The sequence below is a fragment of the Pinus tabuliformis genome, chromosome 8 (assembly GCF_031772625.1).
Source record: "Pinus tabuliformis cultivar Carrire ecotype Pingquan chromosome 8, CPIR1, whole genome shotgun sequence".
NCBI lineage: Eukaryota > Viridiplantae > Streptophyta > Pinopsida > Pinales > Pinaceae > Pinus > Pinus tabuliformis.
In genome coordinates this window covers 1,923,310,934-1,923,329,752 of record NC_142294.1, presented here as the reverse complement: position 1 = coordinate 1,923,329,752, position 18,819 = coordinate 1,923,310,934, and the positions used below count along the sequence as shown (strand labels likewise).

The window sequence follows — 18,819 nt, the reverse complement described above, 5'->3', positions numbered from 1 at the left end:
TTCTTTTTCCCCTTGTTCATCCTCTGATGGAGGAAGAGTTGAATTTGCCTCTACTTCTTTCACTTTCTTCAACGGGTCTTCTGGTTCCTCTTGGGTTCCAATGGCATCTGTCTTTAGCCCAGAGGAAGAACCCTCTTTTGGAACTTCTTTGGCTTTTGGTTTAGGTCGGGGCTTCACTAATGACCCTGAATTTTTCTTCTCAGTTGGTTTTGGGACTGCCTTGCCCTTTTTTATTTCTTTCCATCCTTCTTCGTCCACTTTGTCCCCAGTTGGAGCTTTTGGGCAATTTCATTGGAAGTGTCCATGTTCGTGACAAGTTCTGCATTTGAAAGGCAATTGCTTGTAATCCAATTTTTGATAGTGATGCCATTCTCTGACTGTAAGTTTTACCGCTTCAGGCAGTCTAGCTTCCAGATCGACTTCCACACAGATTCTTGTACAGGTATATTGGTCCTTGTTATCCGCTTTGTCAATGAAACAACCTAGGCCATTTCCAATCTTCTGCAAGGTGTGATAGCTCCAGTAATGGATCAGAATATTGGGAAGCTGAACCCAAACTGGGACTTCTTTAGGGGTATCGATTGAGGGATCGAAGTCGGGGGTCCACTTATTGAGATACAGACCCTGATTTCCCATAAAATACGGACCGTTTCTGAAAACCAAATCTCAATCTTCTTTGGAGGTGAACTAGAAAATGAAATACCCTCTTCCGACAACATAGCAGATCACATTGTTTTCCAACTAGGGCCTCCAGTTGCGTTGGATCCAGTCATCTGTTGTTTTTGTAGAGGGCCAGCATCCCATAAATTGTCCTACCAACCCTCTGTCAGCCAGGGCTAGGGCGATTTTTATCGGTTGGTCTTCTGGCAGGGCGATCTCAGGAATTTCCTCCAGTTTTTTGATGAATTTCGGGACTTCTGGAATCAAATGTTTCTTCCCTTTCTGTAAAAGCAATCTTCTGAATGCTTCCTCTAAAGAGATTGGTAGGGTGAGAGAAGGCTCCCCACCCCGAGGCGTACTCATGGCGATGGCTACGCTCCTCTGCGATCGCAAAACCCATATGCGGACGCTGTGCCAGCAACAACACTGGCTGGAGGAGGGAGGCAGAGCCCAATTGCGGGGATGCCGGGAAGGATTGAGAGCCCAACAGCAGGGGCTGCTAGGCAGGAGGCCTGCAGAGGGCCGCAGGGGCTGAGGAAGCAGGGGCGCGGGAGCTCTAGTTCAGAACGTGCGCACAGATCACCCTGAAACTCAGTGCTGCCCTCCATCTTCATTCGAAGTGAAATATCGTATTAAACATAGGTTTGATCTAAAGTGGTCATTGTATTAAATATAAAGTTTTGTCTTAAAATATTTTTGTCTCAGAATGTTTTTGTCTTAAATATAAAGTTTTGTCTTAAAATAATTTTGTCTTAAATTGTTTTTGTCTTAAAATAATTTTGTCTTAAACTATTTTTGTCTTAAATATAAAGTTTTGTCTTTAAATTTTTGTCTCAAACTACTTTTGTCTTAAGTATAAAGTTTTGTCTTAAAATAATTTTGTCTTAAATATAAAGTTTTGTCCTTAAATTTTTGTCTCAAACTACTTTTTTCTTAAATATAAAATTCTGTCTCAAAATTTTTTAATCTTAAATTATTTTTGTCTTAAAGTATTTTTGTCTTAAATATAAAGTTTTGTCTTAAAATATTTTTGTCTCAACCTATTTTTGTCTTAAAGTCTATATTTAAAACAAATCAATTGATATTAATTTTTAATGTAAAATAACTAAAATAAAAAATGAGTTTTTGAGATAAAATATTTCTTTTATCTTAAAAGAATGTCTCAAAAGTGCCCTTGGTATAGTAATGAGAATGAGAATAAGAATAAGAATAATAATTTTAATAATATTTATATTAATATAATATATTGATATTAAGAATGCTAAATTTTTTTTTTATATACCCTTACTATGAAGTAACACATTTATATTAGTAAATGTGATTAATATATATTTATTTGTAATATTTTTTATTTTTTATACAGCAATCCATATTCGAAAATTACACTGATAGAAAAATATCAACCATACTTATTAATATAATTGTGCTAAGTCATATGAGGTGATTACTCATTAAAGTGTGCAAAATTGATCGGGAAAAATGAATTTACACCACTTGATATACAATGCACTCTTTAGTCAGGGGTTAAATTTGACGTCCGTATACCGATATTTGACTTTTTTACACGTAAAATACTTTCTAGTTCCAAATCTCCACGTCATTTGTAACATGGCAATAGTTTTTAAGAACGTCAATATGACCTTCATATTTAAAAATGAAAAGTTTTAATTTTTTTTTATATATATATATTTAACCGGAGAGTGAATCATTACGCAGTAGAGTAAAAAAATCCAGCGCACATACACCCGATTTAGGATTCTTCTATTCATAAAAACGTCATAAAAAAATTCGTTGTTCAAATTTAACCCCGGCTACTCTCTTTCCTATTTGTTTTTGTTTCTATCCGGACTAAAATGGAATAAGAAATGACGTCGGTTCTGATACAGTGCACCCTTCAGTACTCTTTTTTATCATTTTTGGGTCCATCCCGACGAAAACGGAATAAGAAATTACGTCAGTTCTGATACAGTGCACCTTTCAATACTCTTTTTTATCTTTTTTGGGTCCATCCCGACGAAAACGGAATAAGAAATTACGTCGGCTCTGATACAGTGCACCTTTCAGTACTCTTTTTTATCCTTTTTGGGTCCATCCCGACGAAAACGGAATAAGAAATTACGTCTGTTCTGATACAGTGCACCCTTCAGTACTCTTTTTTATTTTTTTTGGGTCCATCCCGACGAAAGCGGAATAAGAAATTACGTCGGCTTGCATTAACAGATAGAAAATGAAAGGTGGGCAGGTTTTGCACTCAAAAAAAGGTTTTGCACTTTGATAGATTTGATCCCTCTGGATACTTGGTGGATCGAGATTAAGATGAATAGATGATGATTTTTTTTGTAGTAGAATTGAACCAATAACTTCAGATCAAAGAGTACCTTAACAAACCACTCGATCACTGTCTATCTAGACATCCAAACCCCATAGACAATGCACGATAATTAATTAATTTAAATAAAAATAAATAAATAAACATAAATACTTTTAAAATAAATTTCAATACTTAATTAATAATTATTAAATTCTTATCATCAATTTATTAATTATTAATAATTAAATTAAAATAAATTTGAGTGCAAAAATTAATTATTATAATTTATAAACAATCAATTATTATGATAATTTATAAATACAAATATTTCGGCTTAATATGTAATAATAATAAATAATAAAACAACTATAGTGAAGAATTAATTATTATAATAATTTATAAATAATTTATTTTTTTAAATAATATTTATAAGTATTCACACCAAAATATTTTTATACTTTATGGATGATAATATTTTTACTAAACCATTACAAAATATATACCTTCCGTAATATAATAATGGGAATAGTAGCTGTGTGAAGATTTCTTTATATAGTCCATTATCGACGAACCATCGATTACAGCTCTCAATACCACCATTCCAGATAGGAAAGTTTACGATGGCCAGCCACAATGATGGCAAGAAGCATTTCCACTTCCTGCTATTCCCATGGTTAGCGCAGGGCCACATAAATCCTTTCTTAGAGCTCTCTAAGGCTCTCGCAATGCACGGCCACAAAGTCTCTTTCCTCTCCACACCTGTTAACATTTCCAGAGTGAGGGCATCATTACAACTTCAGGACTGGCCGGGCCAGATCGATCTGCTGGAATTGCCATTACCGCCTACGGAGGGACTGACCCCTGGAGCCGAATGCACAGCAGACATCCCGCCAGAAATGGCTTTTGCGCTGAAGAAAGCGATAGACGGCATGGAGAAGCCCTTCCGGAACCTGCTGGGACAGCTTTCGCCTGATTATCTAGTCCACGACTTCGTGCAATATTGGACGCAGAGGGTGGCGGCGGAGATGCAAGTTCTGCCCATTTATTTCGCTGTCTCGCCCCCTGCGAGCTGTGCCCATTCCTTACACCCTTCTAAATTGCGGAACCCCGACATAACCGCGGAGGAGCTGGCGGCTCCGCCCTTTGGGTTCCCGTCTTCGGCCATCACATACAGGCTATATGAAGCACGGGATTTTTTAGTTATGTACAGAAGAATACCCGGGAACATAAGTCCGGTCCACCGGTTCGCTAAATGCCTGGAAGGATGTATGGCAGTAGTTGTGAAATCCTGCTTTGAATACGAAGATAAGTATATTAGTTATTACCAGGAAGCCATTGGAGTCCCCGTGCTTTCTGTCGGGCCCCTCATGCCAGCAGTCGACCCGGGCGCCAGTGCCAACGGGAGTGACCGGTCTGATCTACTGGAATGGCTGGACCGGCAGAGGCCGGCCTCGGTTGTGTTTGTGTCGTTTGGCAGCGAGGCATTTCTGTCGGAACACCAAATCCACGAGCTGGCACTGGGTTTGGAGGCCAGCCGGCTCCCGTTCCTCTGGTCTCTTCGTTTACCGAGGTATTCTGACGGTGGTCGAGACGAACCGCCGAGACTGCTTCCAGAGGGATTCGAGACTCGAACCCAGGACCGGGCGCTGGTCGTCCAGGGCTGGGTACCGCAGGTACAGATCCTCTCGCATCCGTCGATTGGTGGGTTTCTTAGCCACGCAGGATGGAGCTCTGTCATGGAGTCACTGAGCTTCGGAATACCCCTCATCTTGCTCCCCATTCAAGTTGACCAAGGCTTGAATGCCCGGCAAATAGCCGCGGAATTGAAAGCGGGGATCGAGATAGAAAAGGCAGAGGATGGCTCTTTTCTAAGAGAAAACATATCTACTACATTAACAATGGCAATGTTGGGAGAGGAGGGACAAAAGTTGAGGTCGGAAGCGGCGAAGGCCCGTGATATTATAGCGGCAGAGAAGCAGAGCCACATCCATAATTTCCTTCAAAAGCTTGAACAGTCGGCTGACGACTACAAAAAGAAAATCAGAGTAAAGCATCTAGATTCTAGACAAGGTTAGAAAGTCAGTGATTGGGGTCATTAAAACTACTACTAGTATTTACTATTTACTATGGTCAGTATTCTTGAAGGGAATTTGAGGGTACGCAGCATTGCCATGCATTTTTTTCAAAATTTCTTTTGTATGGTTTTAGTTATAGTTATCAAGTTCAAATTTGATTAAGAAAATATTCGGTTGTTTAAAACTTAATATGGAAAATAATTTGAAATATACCACTTATAATTATTTAAATTTATTATTTTTTCAATATTTTTAAAAAATTGAGGGTATGCAGCATTGCTTGTTTTGTCATGTAATTTCTTCAAAATTTCTGTATGGTTTCAGCCATTATTGGAATATAATGTGGCCTTGTAGGGCCTTCTATTATTGGAACGTAAAGCGACCTCGGTTCAGAAAGGAGGGTCATCGGTTTATCTTATTTATTTGTAGTGTGTATTCAGATTATCATAATTCTTCCAACGCAGAACTTTGGGCCTTCTATTATTGGAATGTAAAGTGATATTGTTGTATCTTGTGGGTCATCCGTTTATCTTGTGTTTTAAACCTATCTGTATTATTCTCATAATTCTTCGATATATATCTCTGCGCCATTTATTATTGGAATATAAAGTGACCTTGCAATGAATAACTGAATATCGATGCGTTTGTGTAGATATTGCGTTGCGCTTTTAACTCACAACGGGGACTTTCTTCCCATTTCAAATCACGTTATTTTATAAAATTTGGTATATAATATTTCTTTGTCAGCTATGTTGTTATATTTTTTTTTATTTGATATATATAAAAAAGTTACTAGGTGTGTTGTTATATTTTTTATTTTATTTTATTTAATATATAATTCTTTTATTGATAATATTGTTATATGTTTTTTTAAATGAATAGTAAAAATTTATAAAAATAAATATTTATTAATCATAAATAAATTAAAAAATGCATATTATAAATATTATTTTTTTATAATATTTTTTATTTTTATACAATTTTTATTAAATTAATATTAGATGTGAGATCCAATCTAAGTTAAAGTTGTTTGTACTCATGGTATTGTCTCATAATATTGGACTTATGATATTATAATGAAATCTCTTTTTATAGGGGTGTGAGTAAAAGGAAGTAGATGAAAAATAAGCGAGTGAAATGTAATATTTTATTGTTATTATAATCAAAATGTTCTGATACATTTCTCCATAGTATATCACCAAATGAGATTTTCAGCATAAATCTTGTGTCCAATATATGAGTTGAATTTTACTTTTCACTTTGTTTTTCTGTTGTCTTTCATTAACAAATTGTATTAGAGCTTCAAGTTCTTATTGTTGTTAATGGTGTTGTAGAAATTCCTTGACAAACACAAGACTGTAATATGCTGAAACAATTGACTTGAATCTACTCTACTTATTAGCGAAACAATAAACGATCCATGAAATCACGAAGCATATAAGAGAAAGAATTCAATCACACATAACACAATGGTTTTATGGAAAAACCATAGCTAAAAACCCCCACTATTTGTATATTACATTAATAAGAAAATATGATAAGATTACAATTCTTTTCTCAAGGCTGAGCAACCTCTGCACTACCTATATCTATCTTACCATTTCCCATGCAAGCTCAAGCCAATACTTAGCCAATTATTCTTCTTGCCCAGCTCCTATATACTTGGGCTGGTTCCTTGGGAATTAGTCTCTATTTAATGTGGAAATTTCTCAATTATGAATTGTGCAACCCTCATAGGCCTTCCTCTAACTACATGCACCATTGGTTTAATTTAGATGATTTTACAACTGATAATACACTGTCCATCAACTCCAATCTCAGTTGGGTGTTTCTCTTATTTGACATGCATGAATTAATTATGAGTGAATCTTCAGTCTACTTGTTGATCACTATAGGTTACACCCCACTACCACAAGTTACACCTCACTACAGTAAGTTACACCTCACTACATTAAGCTACACCCCACTACTCCAAGTTACACCTCACTACTAACCTCCCACTAATTCCTCCATTAGTTGGAACTAGTTTAACTGAATTTAACTCAATTGGACTAAATTAAATAATTACAACTCAAAATAAACTCAACTAGTGCTGCTAATTGTATGAGAGACTCTACATGAATCTTGTTAGACCCTCAAATCGAATTAACTAGGCTAACTAAGTCAAATTAATCTAGTTAACTATTACAACTTATCATGAGATGTGGAATTACAATTCAATTCCCAATTTAGTTCGAGAACAAATTAAATTAGGATTTTTCTTGATACTATTTTTAACATTTCTTGTTGTTATTTTTAACACTCCCTCTCAACAAGAACGAAATTCAACCCTATCTCAATCTGGTACCTTCAGAATGTTTTGCATGCAACACTCGTCATTGTTGTTATTGCTACTTCAACGTCTGCAACCCAAAAAGTATCCAAAAAAATAAATTACTGTCTACTGAGAAAACTATGCTACTTCTACCTTTGCCACTGAGCAACCTAGTCATCTGTCAACACTACTTTGTACTCCTCAGTATCCGATTGGCACTGATCCTCCTGATATTGAATATTGTGGGCCCCCGTAGCAAGGTAGTGATCCATGAGGAGAACACTCCTTAATGAACCCTACCCAATTTACGAAAATCTTGGACTAAGGTTTCATATTTCCCCACGTCACACCTAGAGGTCTGGTTGCATGTTCTCCCTCTACCCACTTGTCTTGAAACTTCCTCTTAATGGTTGTCTCTTCGTGAGTGGATGTCTCCACTCGGCCTCCTCTCTACTTCTTCAATTGTGGCTGCTCCACAACTTGTTGAGGCTACTTCTGAGGTTGCATGTTGAGAGGTAATTCATGTTGCCTCTCAATCCCCAAGTCTCTAACCTTTTCCTTTCTCATCAAGCCTTTGCATGCACCCCGTACCTCAAGTGAGTACACGTTCTTGACTCACACACTAATTAGTTTCACTTGTCTCGTGATGATGTGTCTAAGGAAAACCTTTCCTTTACTAAAAAGATCTTCCAATACTACAACAGAAACAAGATTCTTCTTTAGTCCTAGAAAATAGATCAAATATGTGAGTTTGAGAGGGTAGCCAAACTCCCTCTAAGAAGTAGTTGTACTAATACCAGTCACGCTATACCTCCCATCATCTCCAAACTCTATATTTTTCTTGAGGTATTTCTCTTCCAAGTCACTGAAGAGATCTCTATTCCCCATAATATGGAACGAGGCATCGCTATCGAGATACCACATGGTTCCCATTACAGTGCTTTTTGTCCATGCAATGAGAGTAAAATCAAGTTCGAATTATGAAGCTAGAGCTTCACCTGTTGCCGCTACTGTAGGCTCCTTCTTACTTGCTTTCTTTTTTGGACATTTCGTGGCATAGTGCCCAAACTCATGATGTTCAAAAGGTCCTTCTTCTTGCCTCCCTCCTCACCTTGGGACTAGTTTCCATTAGATTTATTTTCATTGATGACTAATGCAAAGTCCTCTTCCACTTCTTTGGATGAGGTCCCATCTCTAATGTTTCACCAAACTCTTCTTGTACCAAGTGAGACCACAACTGCTCCAACTCTAGTAGCTTCTCCCTGCCATTAACTAAGTCTTGGTAGTTGCGCCAGCTCTGGGGAAGGGCTAGAAGTCTTAGGATGACCATATCATCTTCAAGAATTTTAACGCTTACACTTCTAAGCTCATCCCGAAATTGGGTGATCTTGGTCAAGTACCTTAGCATTGTGTCACCCTTCTCCATCTTGATCTATTTGAGCTTTTCCTTCAGTGCCATCTTCCTGTCATCACTTTTTTTTGAAATAGGTCTGTCAAGGCCTTCCACATTGTAAATGGAGTATCCTTACTATGGAGGTTCGAGACAATATGATATCTAACTCATTTTAGGATAACCCTTCTTGACTTTCCCACACACTTTCTCTAGTCTGCCATATCCCGAGCATCATCTGGATTAGGAATATCTTTGTCTATGAATTCCTTAAGCTCGTTTTCTTCCAACACTGCCTCCATCCTATCCTTCCAAGCAATATATTTCAAACTACCCTCAAGGACATATTCGAGTTGCAATTTGTAGAATGACATCCTATTGGCCTTGAACTATGATACTGCAAATACAATTTATCCTACAAAAGAAAAACTCATATTATCCTCTTCTATAGTGATTTCAAATCTGATACCATGTAGAAATTCCTCGTAGATTCAAACTGCAAATTGTAATATGCTAAAAAAATTGACTTGAATCTACTTTACTCATTAGCGGAAACAATAAACGATTGATGAAATCATGAAGCATATAAGAGAAAGAATTCAATCACACATAACACAATGATTTTCTCTGGAAAGGCATAACTAAAAACCCCTTCTATCTACATATTTCATTAATCAGAAAATATGAGGAGATTACAATTCTTTTCTCAAGCCCGAGCAACCTCTGCACTATCTCTATCTATCTCATTGCTTCCCAGACAAGCTCATGCCAATACTTAGTCAAATCTTCTACCTGCCAAGCTCCTATTTCCTTGCGTTATTCCCTTGGGAATTAGCCTATATTTAATGTGGAAATTCCTCAATCATGAATTGTGCAATCCTCATAGGCCTTACTCTAAATGCATGCACCATCAATTTAATTTAGATGATTTTACAACTAATAGTACACTATCCCTGCACTCCAATATCAACTCGGTCTTTCTCTGATATAAAATGCATGAGTTAGTTATGAGTGAATCTTCAGTTTATTAGTTGATCACTATAGGTTACAACCCACTACTGTAGGCTACACCCCACTATTGTAGGTTACATCCCACTACCGTAGGATACACCCCACTACAACTGGTTACACCCAACTACAACTGGTTACACCCCACTACAGTAAGTTACACCACACTACTACATGTTACACTGCACTACTAGACCTCTCACTAATTCCTCCATCAGCTAGAACTAGTTTAACTAACTTTAACTTAGTTGGATTGAATTAAATAATTGCAACTCAAAAAAGCTAAACTAGTGCTCCTAATTGTAGGAGGCACTCTACATGACTCTAGTTAGACCCGCAACTCGCATATACTGAGCTAACTAAGTAAAATTAACTTAGTTAACTATTACAAGTTGTCATGAGATGTGGAATTATAATTTAGTTCCCAATTTAATCCAAGGACAAATTAAATTAGGATTTTTCTTGACGTTATTTTTAACATTTCTTATTGCTATTCTCAATAGGTGTACCCTATGTCTACTTAGCAACATGGAGACCAATACAATAACTGATATAGAGAAGTTGAATGGGGCCAATTTGGCCCTTTGGAAATAACAAATGGAGGATATTCTAATTATGAAGGATTAGTATTTTTCAATAGAGTGAGTGACAAAGAAACTATCAACAATGACATATGATGCTTGAATGTTGTTGGAAATGAAGATCATTTCTTTAATTCAACATTTCCTAGAAAAGAGTGTCTGCTTTAATGTAGCGTGTGAGAAGACAACAAAAGGGCTATGGAAGAAGGTTCATGATTTGTATGAGATGAATATAGCTTCAAATAAAATATTCTTGATAAAAATCTATATAACTTGAAGATGAAGGAGGGTGCTTTAGTTGTAGAGAATTTGAGAAAACTTAATATAATTACTAGTCTTATTTCCTCTATTAAAATTGTTTTGGACAATGAAATAAAATCCATCCTACTTATATGTTTCATTTGAGACAACTGGGAGAATTTGGTATCAAAGCTTCAAGTTATTTTTGTTAATGGTGTAATCTAGGTTTGCTTAGTAGTGTGGAGACTAATACACTAAGCGATATGGACACGTTGAATGGGGTCAATTATTCCATATGGAAATTGCAAATTGAGGATGTTCTGATTATAAATGATAAATATTTTCTAATCGAAGGAGTGGAAAAAACATGCTCAACAAGGATAGATGAAGCATGGATGTCATTGGAAAAAAAAGTGTTTGCTACAATTTTGCAGTGCTTAGTAAAGAGTGTTTACTTTAAGGGCTATGGAAGAAAGTACATGATTTGTACGAGAAGAATACAACTTAAAATAAAGTATTCTTGATGAATGATCTATATAAATTGAAGATGAAGGAGGGTAGTTCATTTACAAAGCATTTGAACAAATTTAATATAATTACTAGTGAACTTTCTGCTATTAAAATTATTTTGGATGATGAAATAAAATCCATTCAACTTATGTCTTTCATGTTAGACAATTGGGAGAATTTGATATCAAAGCTTTAGGTTCTTATTATTAATGGTGTAATCTAGGTTTGCTTAGCATTATGGAGACTAATACAATAATCAATATAGAGAAATTGAATGGGGCCAATATTCCCCTATGGAAAGCACAAATGGAGGATATTCTGATTTTGAAGGGTCAATATTTGCTAATTGAAGGAGTGACAAAGACACCCTCAATAAGGAAAAATAATGCTTGGATTTTGTTAAACAGGAATGCCATTGCTACAATTTGACAATGCCTAGTAAGGAGTGTCTTCTTTAATGTAGCATGTGAGAAGACAACAGAGGGGCTATGGAATAAGCTTCATGATTTGTATGATAAGAATACAACGTCAAATATAGTCTTATTAATGAAGAAACTATATAACCTGAACATGAAGGAGGGTGCTTCAGTTGCACAACATTTGAACAAATTTGATATAATTACCAATCACCTTTCTTGTTATGTAACCATCTCACAAAATAGAAGAAAAGATAAGGCAATGACCTCAAAATCAGGCTCTTTGAGGGGGAAACCTACTTTACATTACAGAAATGAAGAATTCTTGGATGATATAAATGGAAAAACCTCATTTCTATATATAGAAGTCTAAGGGGTCAGAATATAATCAAAGTCGATATTATAATAATAATAATATAAGGGCACATGAATAACAATAGTGGGCTTCTATGCAACAAAATAATAACAATATGGGGACAATAGGGGCACAAAAATAACAATAAGGGCTATAATGACAATAATAATCGGGGAATCACTAGTATTATAGGGACCTAACATGCCCCTCTCCTTCAAAAAAGTGTTTTCCTCAATGCTTGAGTAGTTGTGGATGCTTCTATATAAGATTTTCACCCTCCCATGTGGAATATTCAGCAGGTAAGTTCTTCCACTTGATGAGATACTTCAGAATTGATCGATTTCATAGCTACCAAGTTCTTATTTCTGTGACTACTTCAAGTTCCAATATGATTTTTCCTTCCTCATCAAGTTCTCGCAATATTGTTTGAACTAGAAGTTTTTCACCTATAACCTTCTTTAAGCATGAAAGAAGGAAAATTGTTTGCACTCGGGAAGCTACATGAAGCTCCAATTTGTATGCCATACTACCAATATTTTGCAACACCTTGTATAGACCATAATACTTTGGTGATAATTTATTATCCTTCTTAGCTTGCTTGAGGGACCTTTTTTTATATGGTTGTAGTTGTAGGAATACCCACTCACTGATCTAATAATCACCCTATGAGTGATTTCAGTTAAGAATGTATTAAATGAAGGTATTACAAACTCATATGCTGGTGTGTGTTCTGTGTTATTGAATCAATGGATCGATTAGATTGCTAATGCACATAAAATTGAATGGAAAGATAGCAGAGAAATGCAGTAAGCAAATACAAGAACACAAGAAATTAATAAGGAGTTCACCCTATTCTCTGGGGCTACATCTCCAGTCCAGCTTCAGTGGTGGCCTTATTTTATTGTGTTTAAACCAGAGAACTACAATGCAGGAGCTCAATATGAGGCACCTAAAACAGAGTTGCTTGGCAGGGTGGTTCTTAGATTCCCCAAGCCACTGGAGTGCACATAATCATTTTCCTACCAGCTTTGTGACCTTCTGGGCTACAATGGAAAGAGCCCAATGTGGTGCTCAGTCCAGATAGATCCTCTCTGGGATGGCTTGAATCCCTCAAGCTCTCTGGTGCTTGACGCTGCCTTTAGTCAAATCGGCCCTCTGTCCTCTTCTGATTTTGCTTCACTGTCTTCTTTCTCTATGTATTCCGTCCTCCTCTCGGGATTCTGGTCTCTCTGTCTTCTTTTTTCATCTCGCGGACTATTCTCCAACTTGATTGTGTATTTTTTTCACTATTCATGACTTTGAAGCCATTTGAACCCATGCATGTTCGGTTCCTCTTTCGCCTTTGTCGCTTCACCTTCTGTAGCTGCACTTGGAGTTCCCTGTTCAGCGTCATCATCAGTGCTCAGGGAGTGGCCACATGTCCTCCTTTGAACAACACCAGCCTGCCTTGTCAGTTTGTTTCTTTAGTTACGTCATGGATGCATTCTTCCTCCACCATGGCAGTCAAATGGATTCCAAATACTTCAAAAATGATGTGTGTTCCCTTGTCGATTCCACTTCCTTAATCGGGTGCGATCTCAGCCGTCTAATCTGGGTTCCCCAGATCCAACACCATACACATGTTTCATGCGGTTGACTTGCTTGACTTTTAGCGTGCGATAAATGATGATTTTCTATCACCTTTGCTTGCCACACGTCGATCGATGAATGGAATCGCTTTGCTATCGTCCAAAATCTCTTACCTTTTGAGGGCACCCCACTCAAAACCACCGGTTTCCAGAGCGTGGGTCTCGCCTTTGTACTTTCTGCGCTTTTTCCTTTTTGCCCGGGGTTCTCTAGCTTCCCATGCGTCCGTATGCTCGAGCTTCCTCCTTCACGACCCTGTTTACCTACCGCGCATCAAAAACCACCTCCTTTTCCTGATATAGGGCTCCTAAGGGCTACTTTGTCCTCCTGCACAGTCTCCATGGGCCTCAGTCAATGCGCTTTGACCGAGGTACTCATCGTTCCACGCTAGCTTCCATTGCCACTGGTTCAGGGTGTTTTTGATCGCCCCTTTGGATTCTTTAGAGATTTGTTTCGACCCGATACAGTCATGGTTCTTTAATAGTCTTCTATGGATCCAATTCGGATCACGACCTTCCCACTAAAAAGCTTTTGGACCACCAAAAGTTGGTTTTCAAGCATTGACTAAGTGAGGATACTGGTTTCTCACTTGTCCAATCTCAATCCATCTTGCACTGCTTGGCTTCGAACCTTTGAGTCCAATCCTGAGGTACTCAACATCTCCCCTACGCGTTGTCCTTACCTTCGTGTCCAAGACTGTGTCTTCCTGCAATTCACCCAGATATTCAGGTAGCAGGTCATCAATAGAAGGCAATTGAATTTTCTTTTCAAGGTCCTCAATCATCGAAGGTTCAAACAATCTCAAGCAATCTGCATTTACAACTGAGTAGATGTGCATGTAAGCTGGTAACTCAAGGCGAAAAGCATTTTTTCCAATCTTCTCAAGTATCCTAAAAGGTCCATACCTAATAGGCTTTAGCTTTTTACCTTCACCTTGCATCCTATCCTTGCTGATATACATCCAGGCTTGGTCTCCAACTTGAAAACTATGCTCCATCAGATGCTTATCATGCCTAGCCTTGTACTTGGCTTGCCTCCTTTCCAGCTGTTCCTGTACTGCCCGGTGGATCTCTTGGATCTGTTCAATGAACCTAGTTGCCTTGTCCACATCACTGTGTTCTTCAACTGTGGTAGCTTTACCAAAGACAAAATCCAAAGGAGACCTTGGTATGAAACCAAAATAGGTCTCAAAGGAGATCTCTGTGTAGAGGAGTGTTTTTATTTGTTTTAAGCATGCTGCACATAACACAAGTGTTCATCCCAAACCTTAGGATGCTTGCTGCAATATCCTCTCAGTAACTGGATCATTGTCCTGTTAACTACTTCTGTTTGGCCATTGGTTTATGGATGAAAAGTTGTTCTTTTCTTTAATTTGGTGTCCATCAGTTCCCACAGATTCGATAAAAACTTCCCCACAAATCGGGTGTCTCGATTAGATATAATGGAAGTGGGTAATCCAAAATGAACCCATACATGTTCAAAGAACAATTTTGCAGTTTGTTCAGCTATAATATATTTACTATAAGGTATCAAAATACACATTTTGCTGAACCTATCCACAACCACATACAGATAATCATGACCTTTCCTAGATTTAGGCAGTCCTCCAACAAAATGCATGGAAACACTTTCTCACGGGTGAGAAGGAACTAATAATGGAGTGTACAAGCCTAGTTTTCTATTACTGGGCTTGCTTTTGGCACACATGGCACACCCTCTTACATATCTAGAGACTATCTCATTCATTTTCAGCCAATAACAAAATCTTTGCAACTGTGCAACTGTTTTACTTACCCCAAAGTGACCTGATATCAGAGAAGTGTGTGCTTCCCTAATTATCTTTACCCTCTCAGTTTGTGGAATGCAGAGTTTCCCACAATGGTATAAGAGTCGGTCCTTCACATGATAGTCCAATTCTTCTACTCTTTTGCTTGACTCAAAGTTGCATATACATCTTTAAAGTCCATATCTTGAGAATATTGTTCTATGTAGCTTTCATGTAGCACAAAATTATGCTTGATTATGGTAGATGCATTTATAATGGGTCTAGATAACATGTCTGTAACCTTGTTATGTATGCCCTTTTTATATTTGATGACTAAATGAAACTATTGTAGAAAACCCATCCACCTATAATGTCTTGATTTCTGCAACTTAGTTTGGGAGCATAGATATTGAAGTGGTTGATGATCAGTATGTATTGTCATCTCTTTGCCCATTAAATAATGCTTCCATCTTTTCACACTCTGAACTAATGCATACAACTCTTTATCATATGTAGGATAGTTAACTACTGCGGGATTAAAAGTCTCAGAATGATAACATATGGGTTTACCATGTTGTGTCAACACTGCTCCCATGGCATAGTCATTAGCATCAGTTTGGATCTCAAATGGTCTTTGTAGATCAGGCAGTGCTAGTACAGGTGCTGTACTAATCTTTTCTTTCAAGGTGTTGAAGGCTTTCTGATGTTTTCCTCCCCACTGAAACACCTTGTTCAATCCTGTTAGAGCATGTAAGGGAGCTGCAATTGAGGAAAAGTTAGAAATGAACTTCCTCCAATATTGTGTTTCTCTTAAGAAGCTTCTCACTTCTGTAGCAAACTTGGGTTTAGGCCAGTTTATAATGACTGCCACTTTAGAGGGATCTACATTCACCACCCCCTACTATATGACCCAAATAATTTAGAGATGTTTTGCCAAATTCACATTTTGAGAGTTTAAGATAAAGTTTTTCTCTTTTCAAAACAGCTAATATCTGCTTAACTTGCTTTAAGTGTTCTTCCCACATTTTACTAAAAATTAGAATTTCATCCACATATAGAATAATGAAATCATCAAGAAAGGGTCTGAGTTCATCATTCATTAATCTCATGAAAGTAGCATGGGCATTGGTCAAGACAAAAGGCATCACTAGCCACTCATACAATCCCTGGTTCGTTTTGAAAGTAGTCTTCCATGCATCTTGCTCTACAACTCTGTCGTGATGGTATCCACAGTGCAAATCTAGCTTGGTGAAATAAATAGCTTCTTTTAATTGATCTTAAAAGATCATCTATGCGAGGAAGGGGATAATGATTTTTGATTGTTATCTTATTCAGTGCTTGGTAGTCAATGCACATTCTCCATGAGCCATCTTTCTTCCTCACCAAAACAATTGGTGACCCACATGGTGATGTGTTAGGCTCAACGAACCCTTTCTCGAGCAAATCCTGCACCTTCTTCTTGATTTCAACATTCTCTAAAGCAAATAAACTGTACATTCCAATGTTAGGTAATGGAATATCTTGCTACAAAATAATATCATGTACTATTCCATTTTTTTGGTGGCAGACCTTTAGGTTCTTGAAACAAAACATCATACTCTAAAACAATCTTTTCTATATCAGCTTGCTGATCAGCATTACAACCCTCAAATACATTGGTTTTATCAGGTTTCTTTTCCTTTACAACCATCAGTAAGAACTGTTTGCATGAATTGATCATTCTTTTCATCTGCCCTAAATTTATGAGAGTATAATTATTCTTGAGCTTATGAGCTCTTACAAAGTATTCGATTCCATCTTTAACAAGTAGATACTTGTTCTCATCTCTATAGAAAATAGCCTTTCTATCATACAAGTAAGGGCTTCCTAAAACAATTCCAGATATATACAAAGGGATTATGTCTAATTCCACCTCATCTACAAATGCTGACCCAAAAGAAAGCTTGAGTTTGCACTGTTTGGTCACTTGTAGTTGTGCTTTATCATTCAAAAATCCTAATGGGTAAGGTTTCTTGTGAGGCGTGGTTGCTAATCCCAATTTCTTTACAATTTCTTCAGAAATCAAATTTACTTGTGAGCCATTATCAAATAAAGTATCAAACTTTTGATGTTTGGAAATAACTCAAATATGGAAAAGCTGATGTCTTTTTCTCTCATGTTCTTCATCAATAATAGATTGAGCAGAATTACTAGTAGATGCTTCAGAATTCTTACCTTTTATACCTATGGCTGCAATGATTTTTTCATCTCCTGAGTCTGACCCCAAATCTTTCGGAATAGCTACAACAGTCTTCTCCTTCTTGCCCTCAGAATTCTTAGGTCTGAACTCTGGATGTAGAATCCAACAGTGCTCGTCATCATGCCCATCTTTTTTACAGTGAGTGCATGAAGCTCTGCCTTTTTGTGCAGTGTTAGCCTTCCTTGCTTTCCACTTATTCTTTCTTTTCTCCTTGATCTTTCTTATAGTGGTTTGGGATGGTCGCCCAACTTCTGGATTTCCATTCTTTCCTCTAGCTTCTAGATGAGTAGCTTTTACAGATACCTCATCTATACTAGTGGGATTAAACATGAGGATGGTATGCCTCGTGTAGCTGTGTAGACCACCAATGTACCTCAAAAGAGTCTCTAGTGAGTCTAATGAGATACACAACATCAATTCTCTCTTTCTAAACTCTTGAGTATACCCTTGCACACTTTGCCCTTTTAACTGCCGAAGAGTTTGCCAGCTCATCATGGCTTGTTGCATGTAGGCCAATGGATAAAACTACTTCTTAATTGCAGAAACAAAGTCACTCTAGACAGAGATGGTTTTACCATGTATTTTCATGTCAGCTTGGGTTCTGCCTTCCAACCAAACCAAGGCAGTGCCTCCTAGGCGTAGGCTTGCTAGCTAAATTTTTCTCTGAGTCAATGATTAATAGCCTGCAATACATGTCAATTTGTCTAATCCAATATTCCAAATTTTCAGCATTTAGCTCTCCATCATATATAGTCAAGTCAAAGTTAACATCTAGCTTGATCAAAGATGCTTTCTTATTATGCATAAGGCTATTAGGAGGTGTGATGAAGCTTTCCTCTTTCCATTTTCCTTTTGAGTGGTCATGGGAATGAGACTCATCTTCTTCTTTACCTTGTTTAGAACCTGATGAATTTTCATCCTTGTGCTTTCTAAAGTCCCTATACATATCTTCTACCATAGACTTTATAGCTAGGAAACTCTCTATGAATTTAGGGTTTGGCCCCATAGAACCTTCCTCACCTTCCTCTGACATTGTCTTCCGAGAATAAACTCTCCCAATTTCAGGATTAGTTTCCATCGACTCTCCTTCTCCTAATTTGAGCTTTGGTCTAGTGAGAATCCATAGCTAAACCAACAAATATCTTCTAACTTTACAACCTCGTGCTCTGATACCACTTGATCTGATAATCTCCCTATGAGTGATTTCAATTAAGAATTTATTAAATGAAGGTATTACAGACTCATATGCTGGTGTGTGTTCTATGTTATTGAAGCAACAGATCGATCAGATTGCCAATACACAGACAATTGAATGGAAAGACAACATAG

The 18,819-nt window shown here is 37.3% G+C and overlaps 1 protein-coding gene across 1 annotated transcript; it reads left to right on the top strand.

Annotated features, from left to right (window-relative positions):
• Positions 1–3,533: 3,533 nt before the first annotated feature.
• LOC149244202 (UDP-glycosyltransferase 91C1-like) lies at positions 3,534–5,212 on the top strand. The gene has a single exon (XM_089367944.1). It carries the CDS (start codon positions 3,592–3,594, stop codon positions 5,044–5,046), a length of 1,455 nt encoding a protein of 484 aa, XP_089224070.1. The 5' UTR covers positions 3,534–3,591; the 3' UTR covers positions 5,047–5,212.
• The last annotated feature ends 13,607 nt before the right edge of the window (positions 5,213–18,819 follow it).

What these genes read in the sequence shown, in the direction of transcription:
- LOC149244202 (XM_089367944.1), top strand. Translation starts at nt 3,592, where the DNA reads ATGGCCAGCCACAATGATGGCAAGAAGCATTTCCACTTCCTGCTATTC.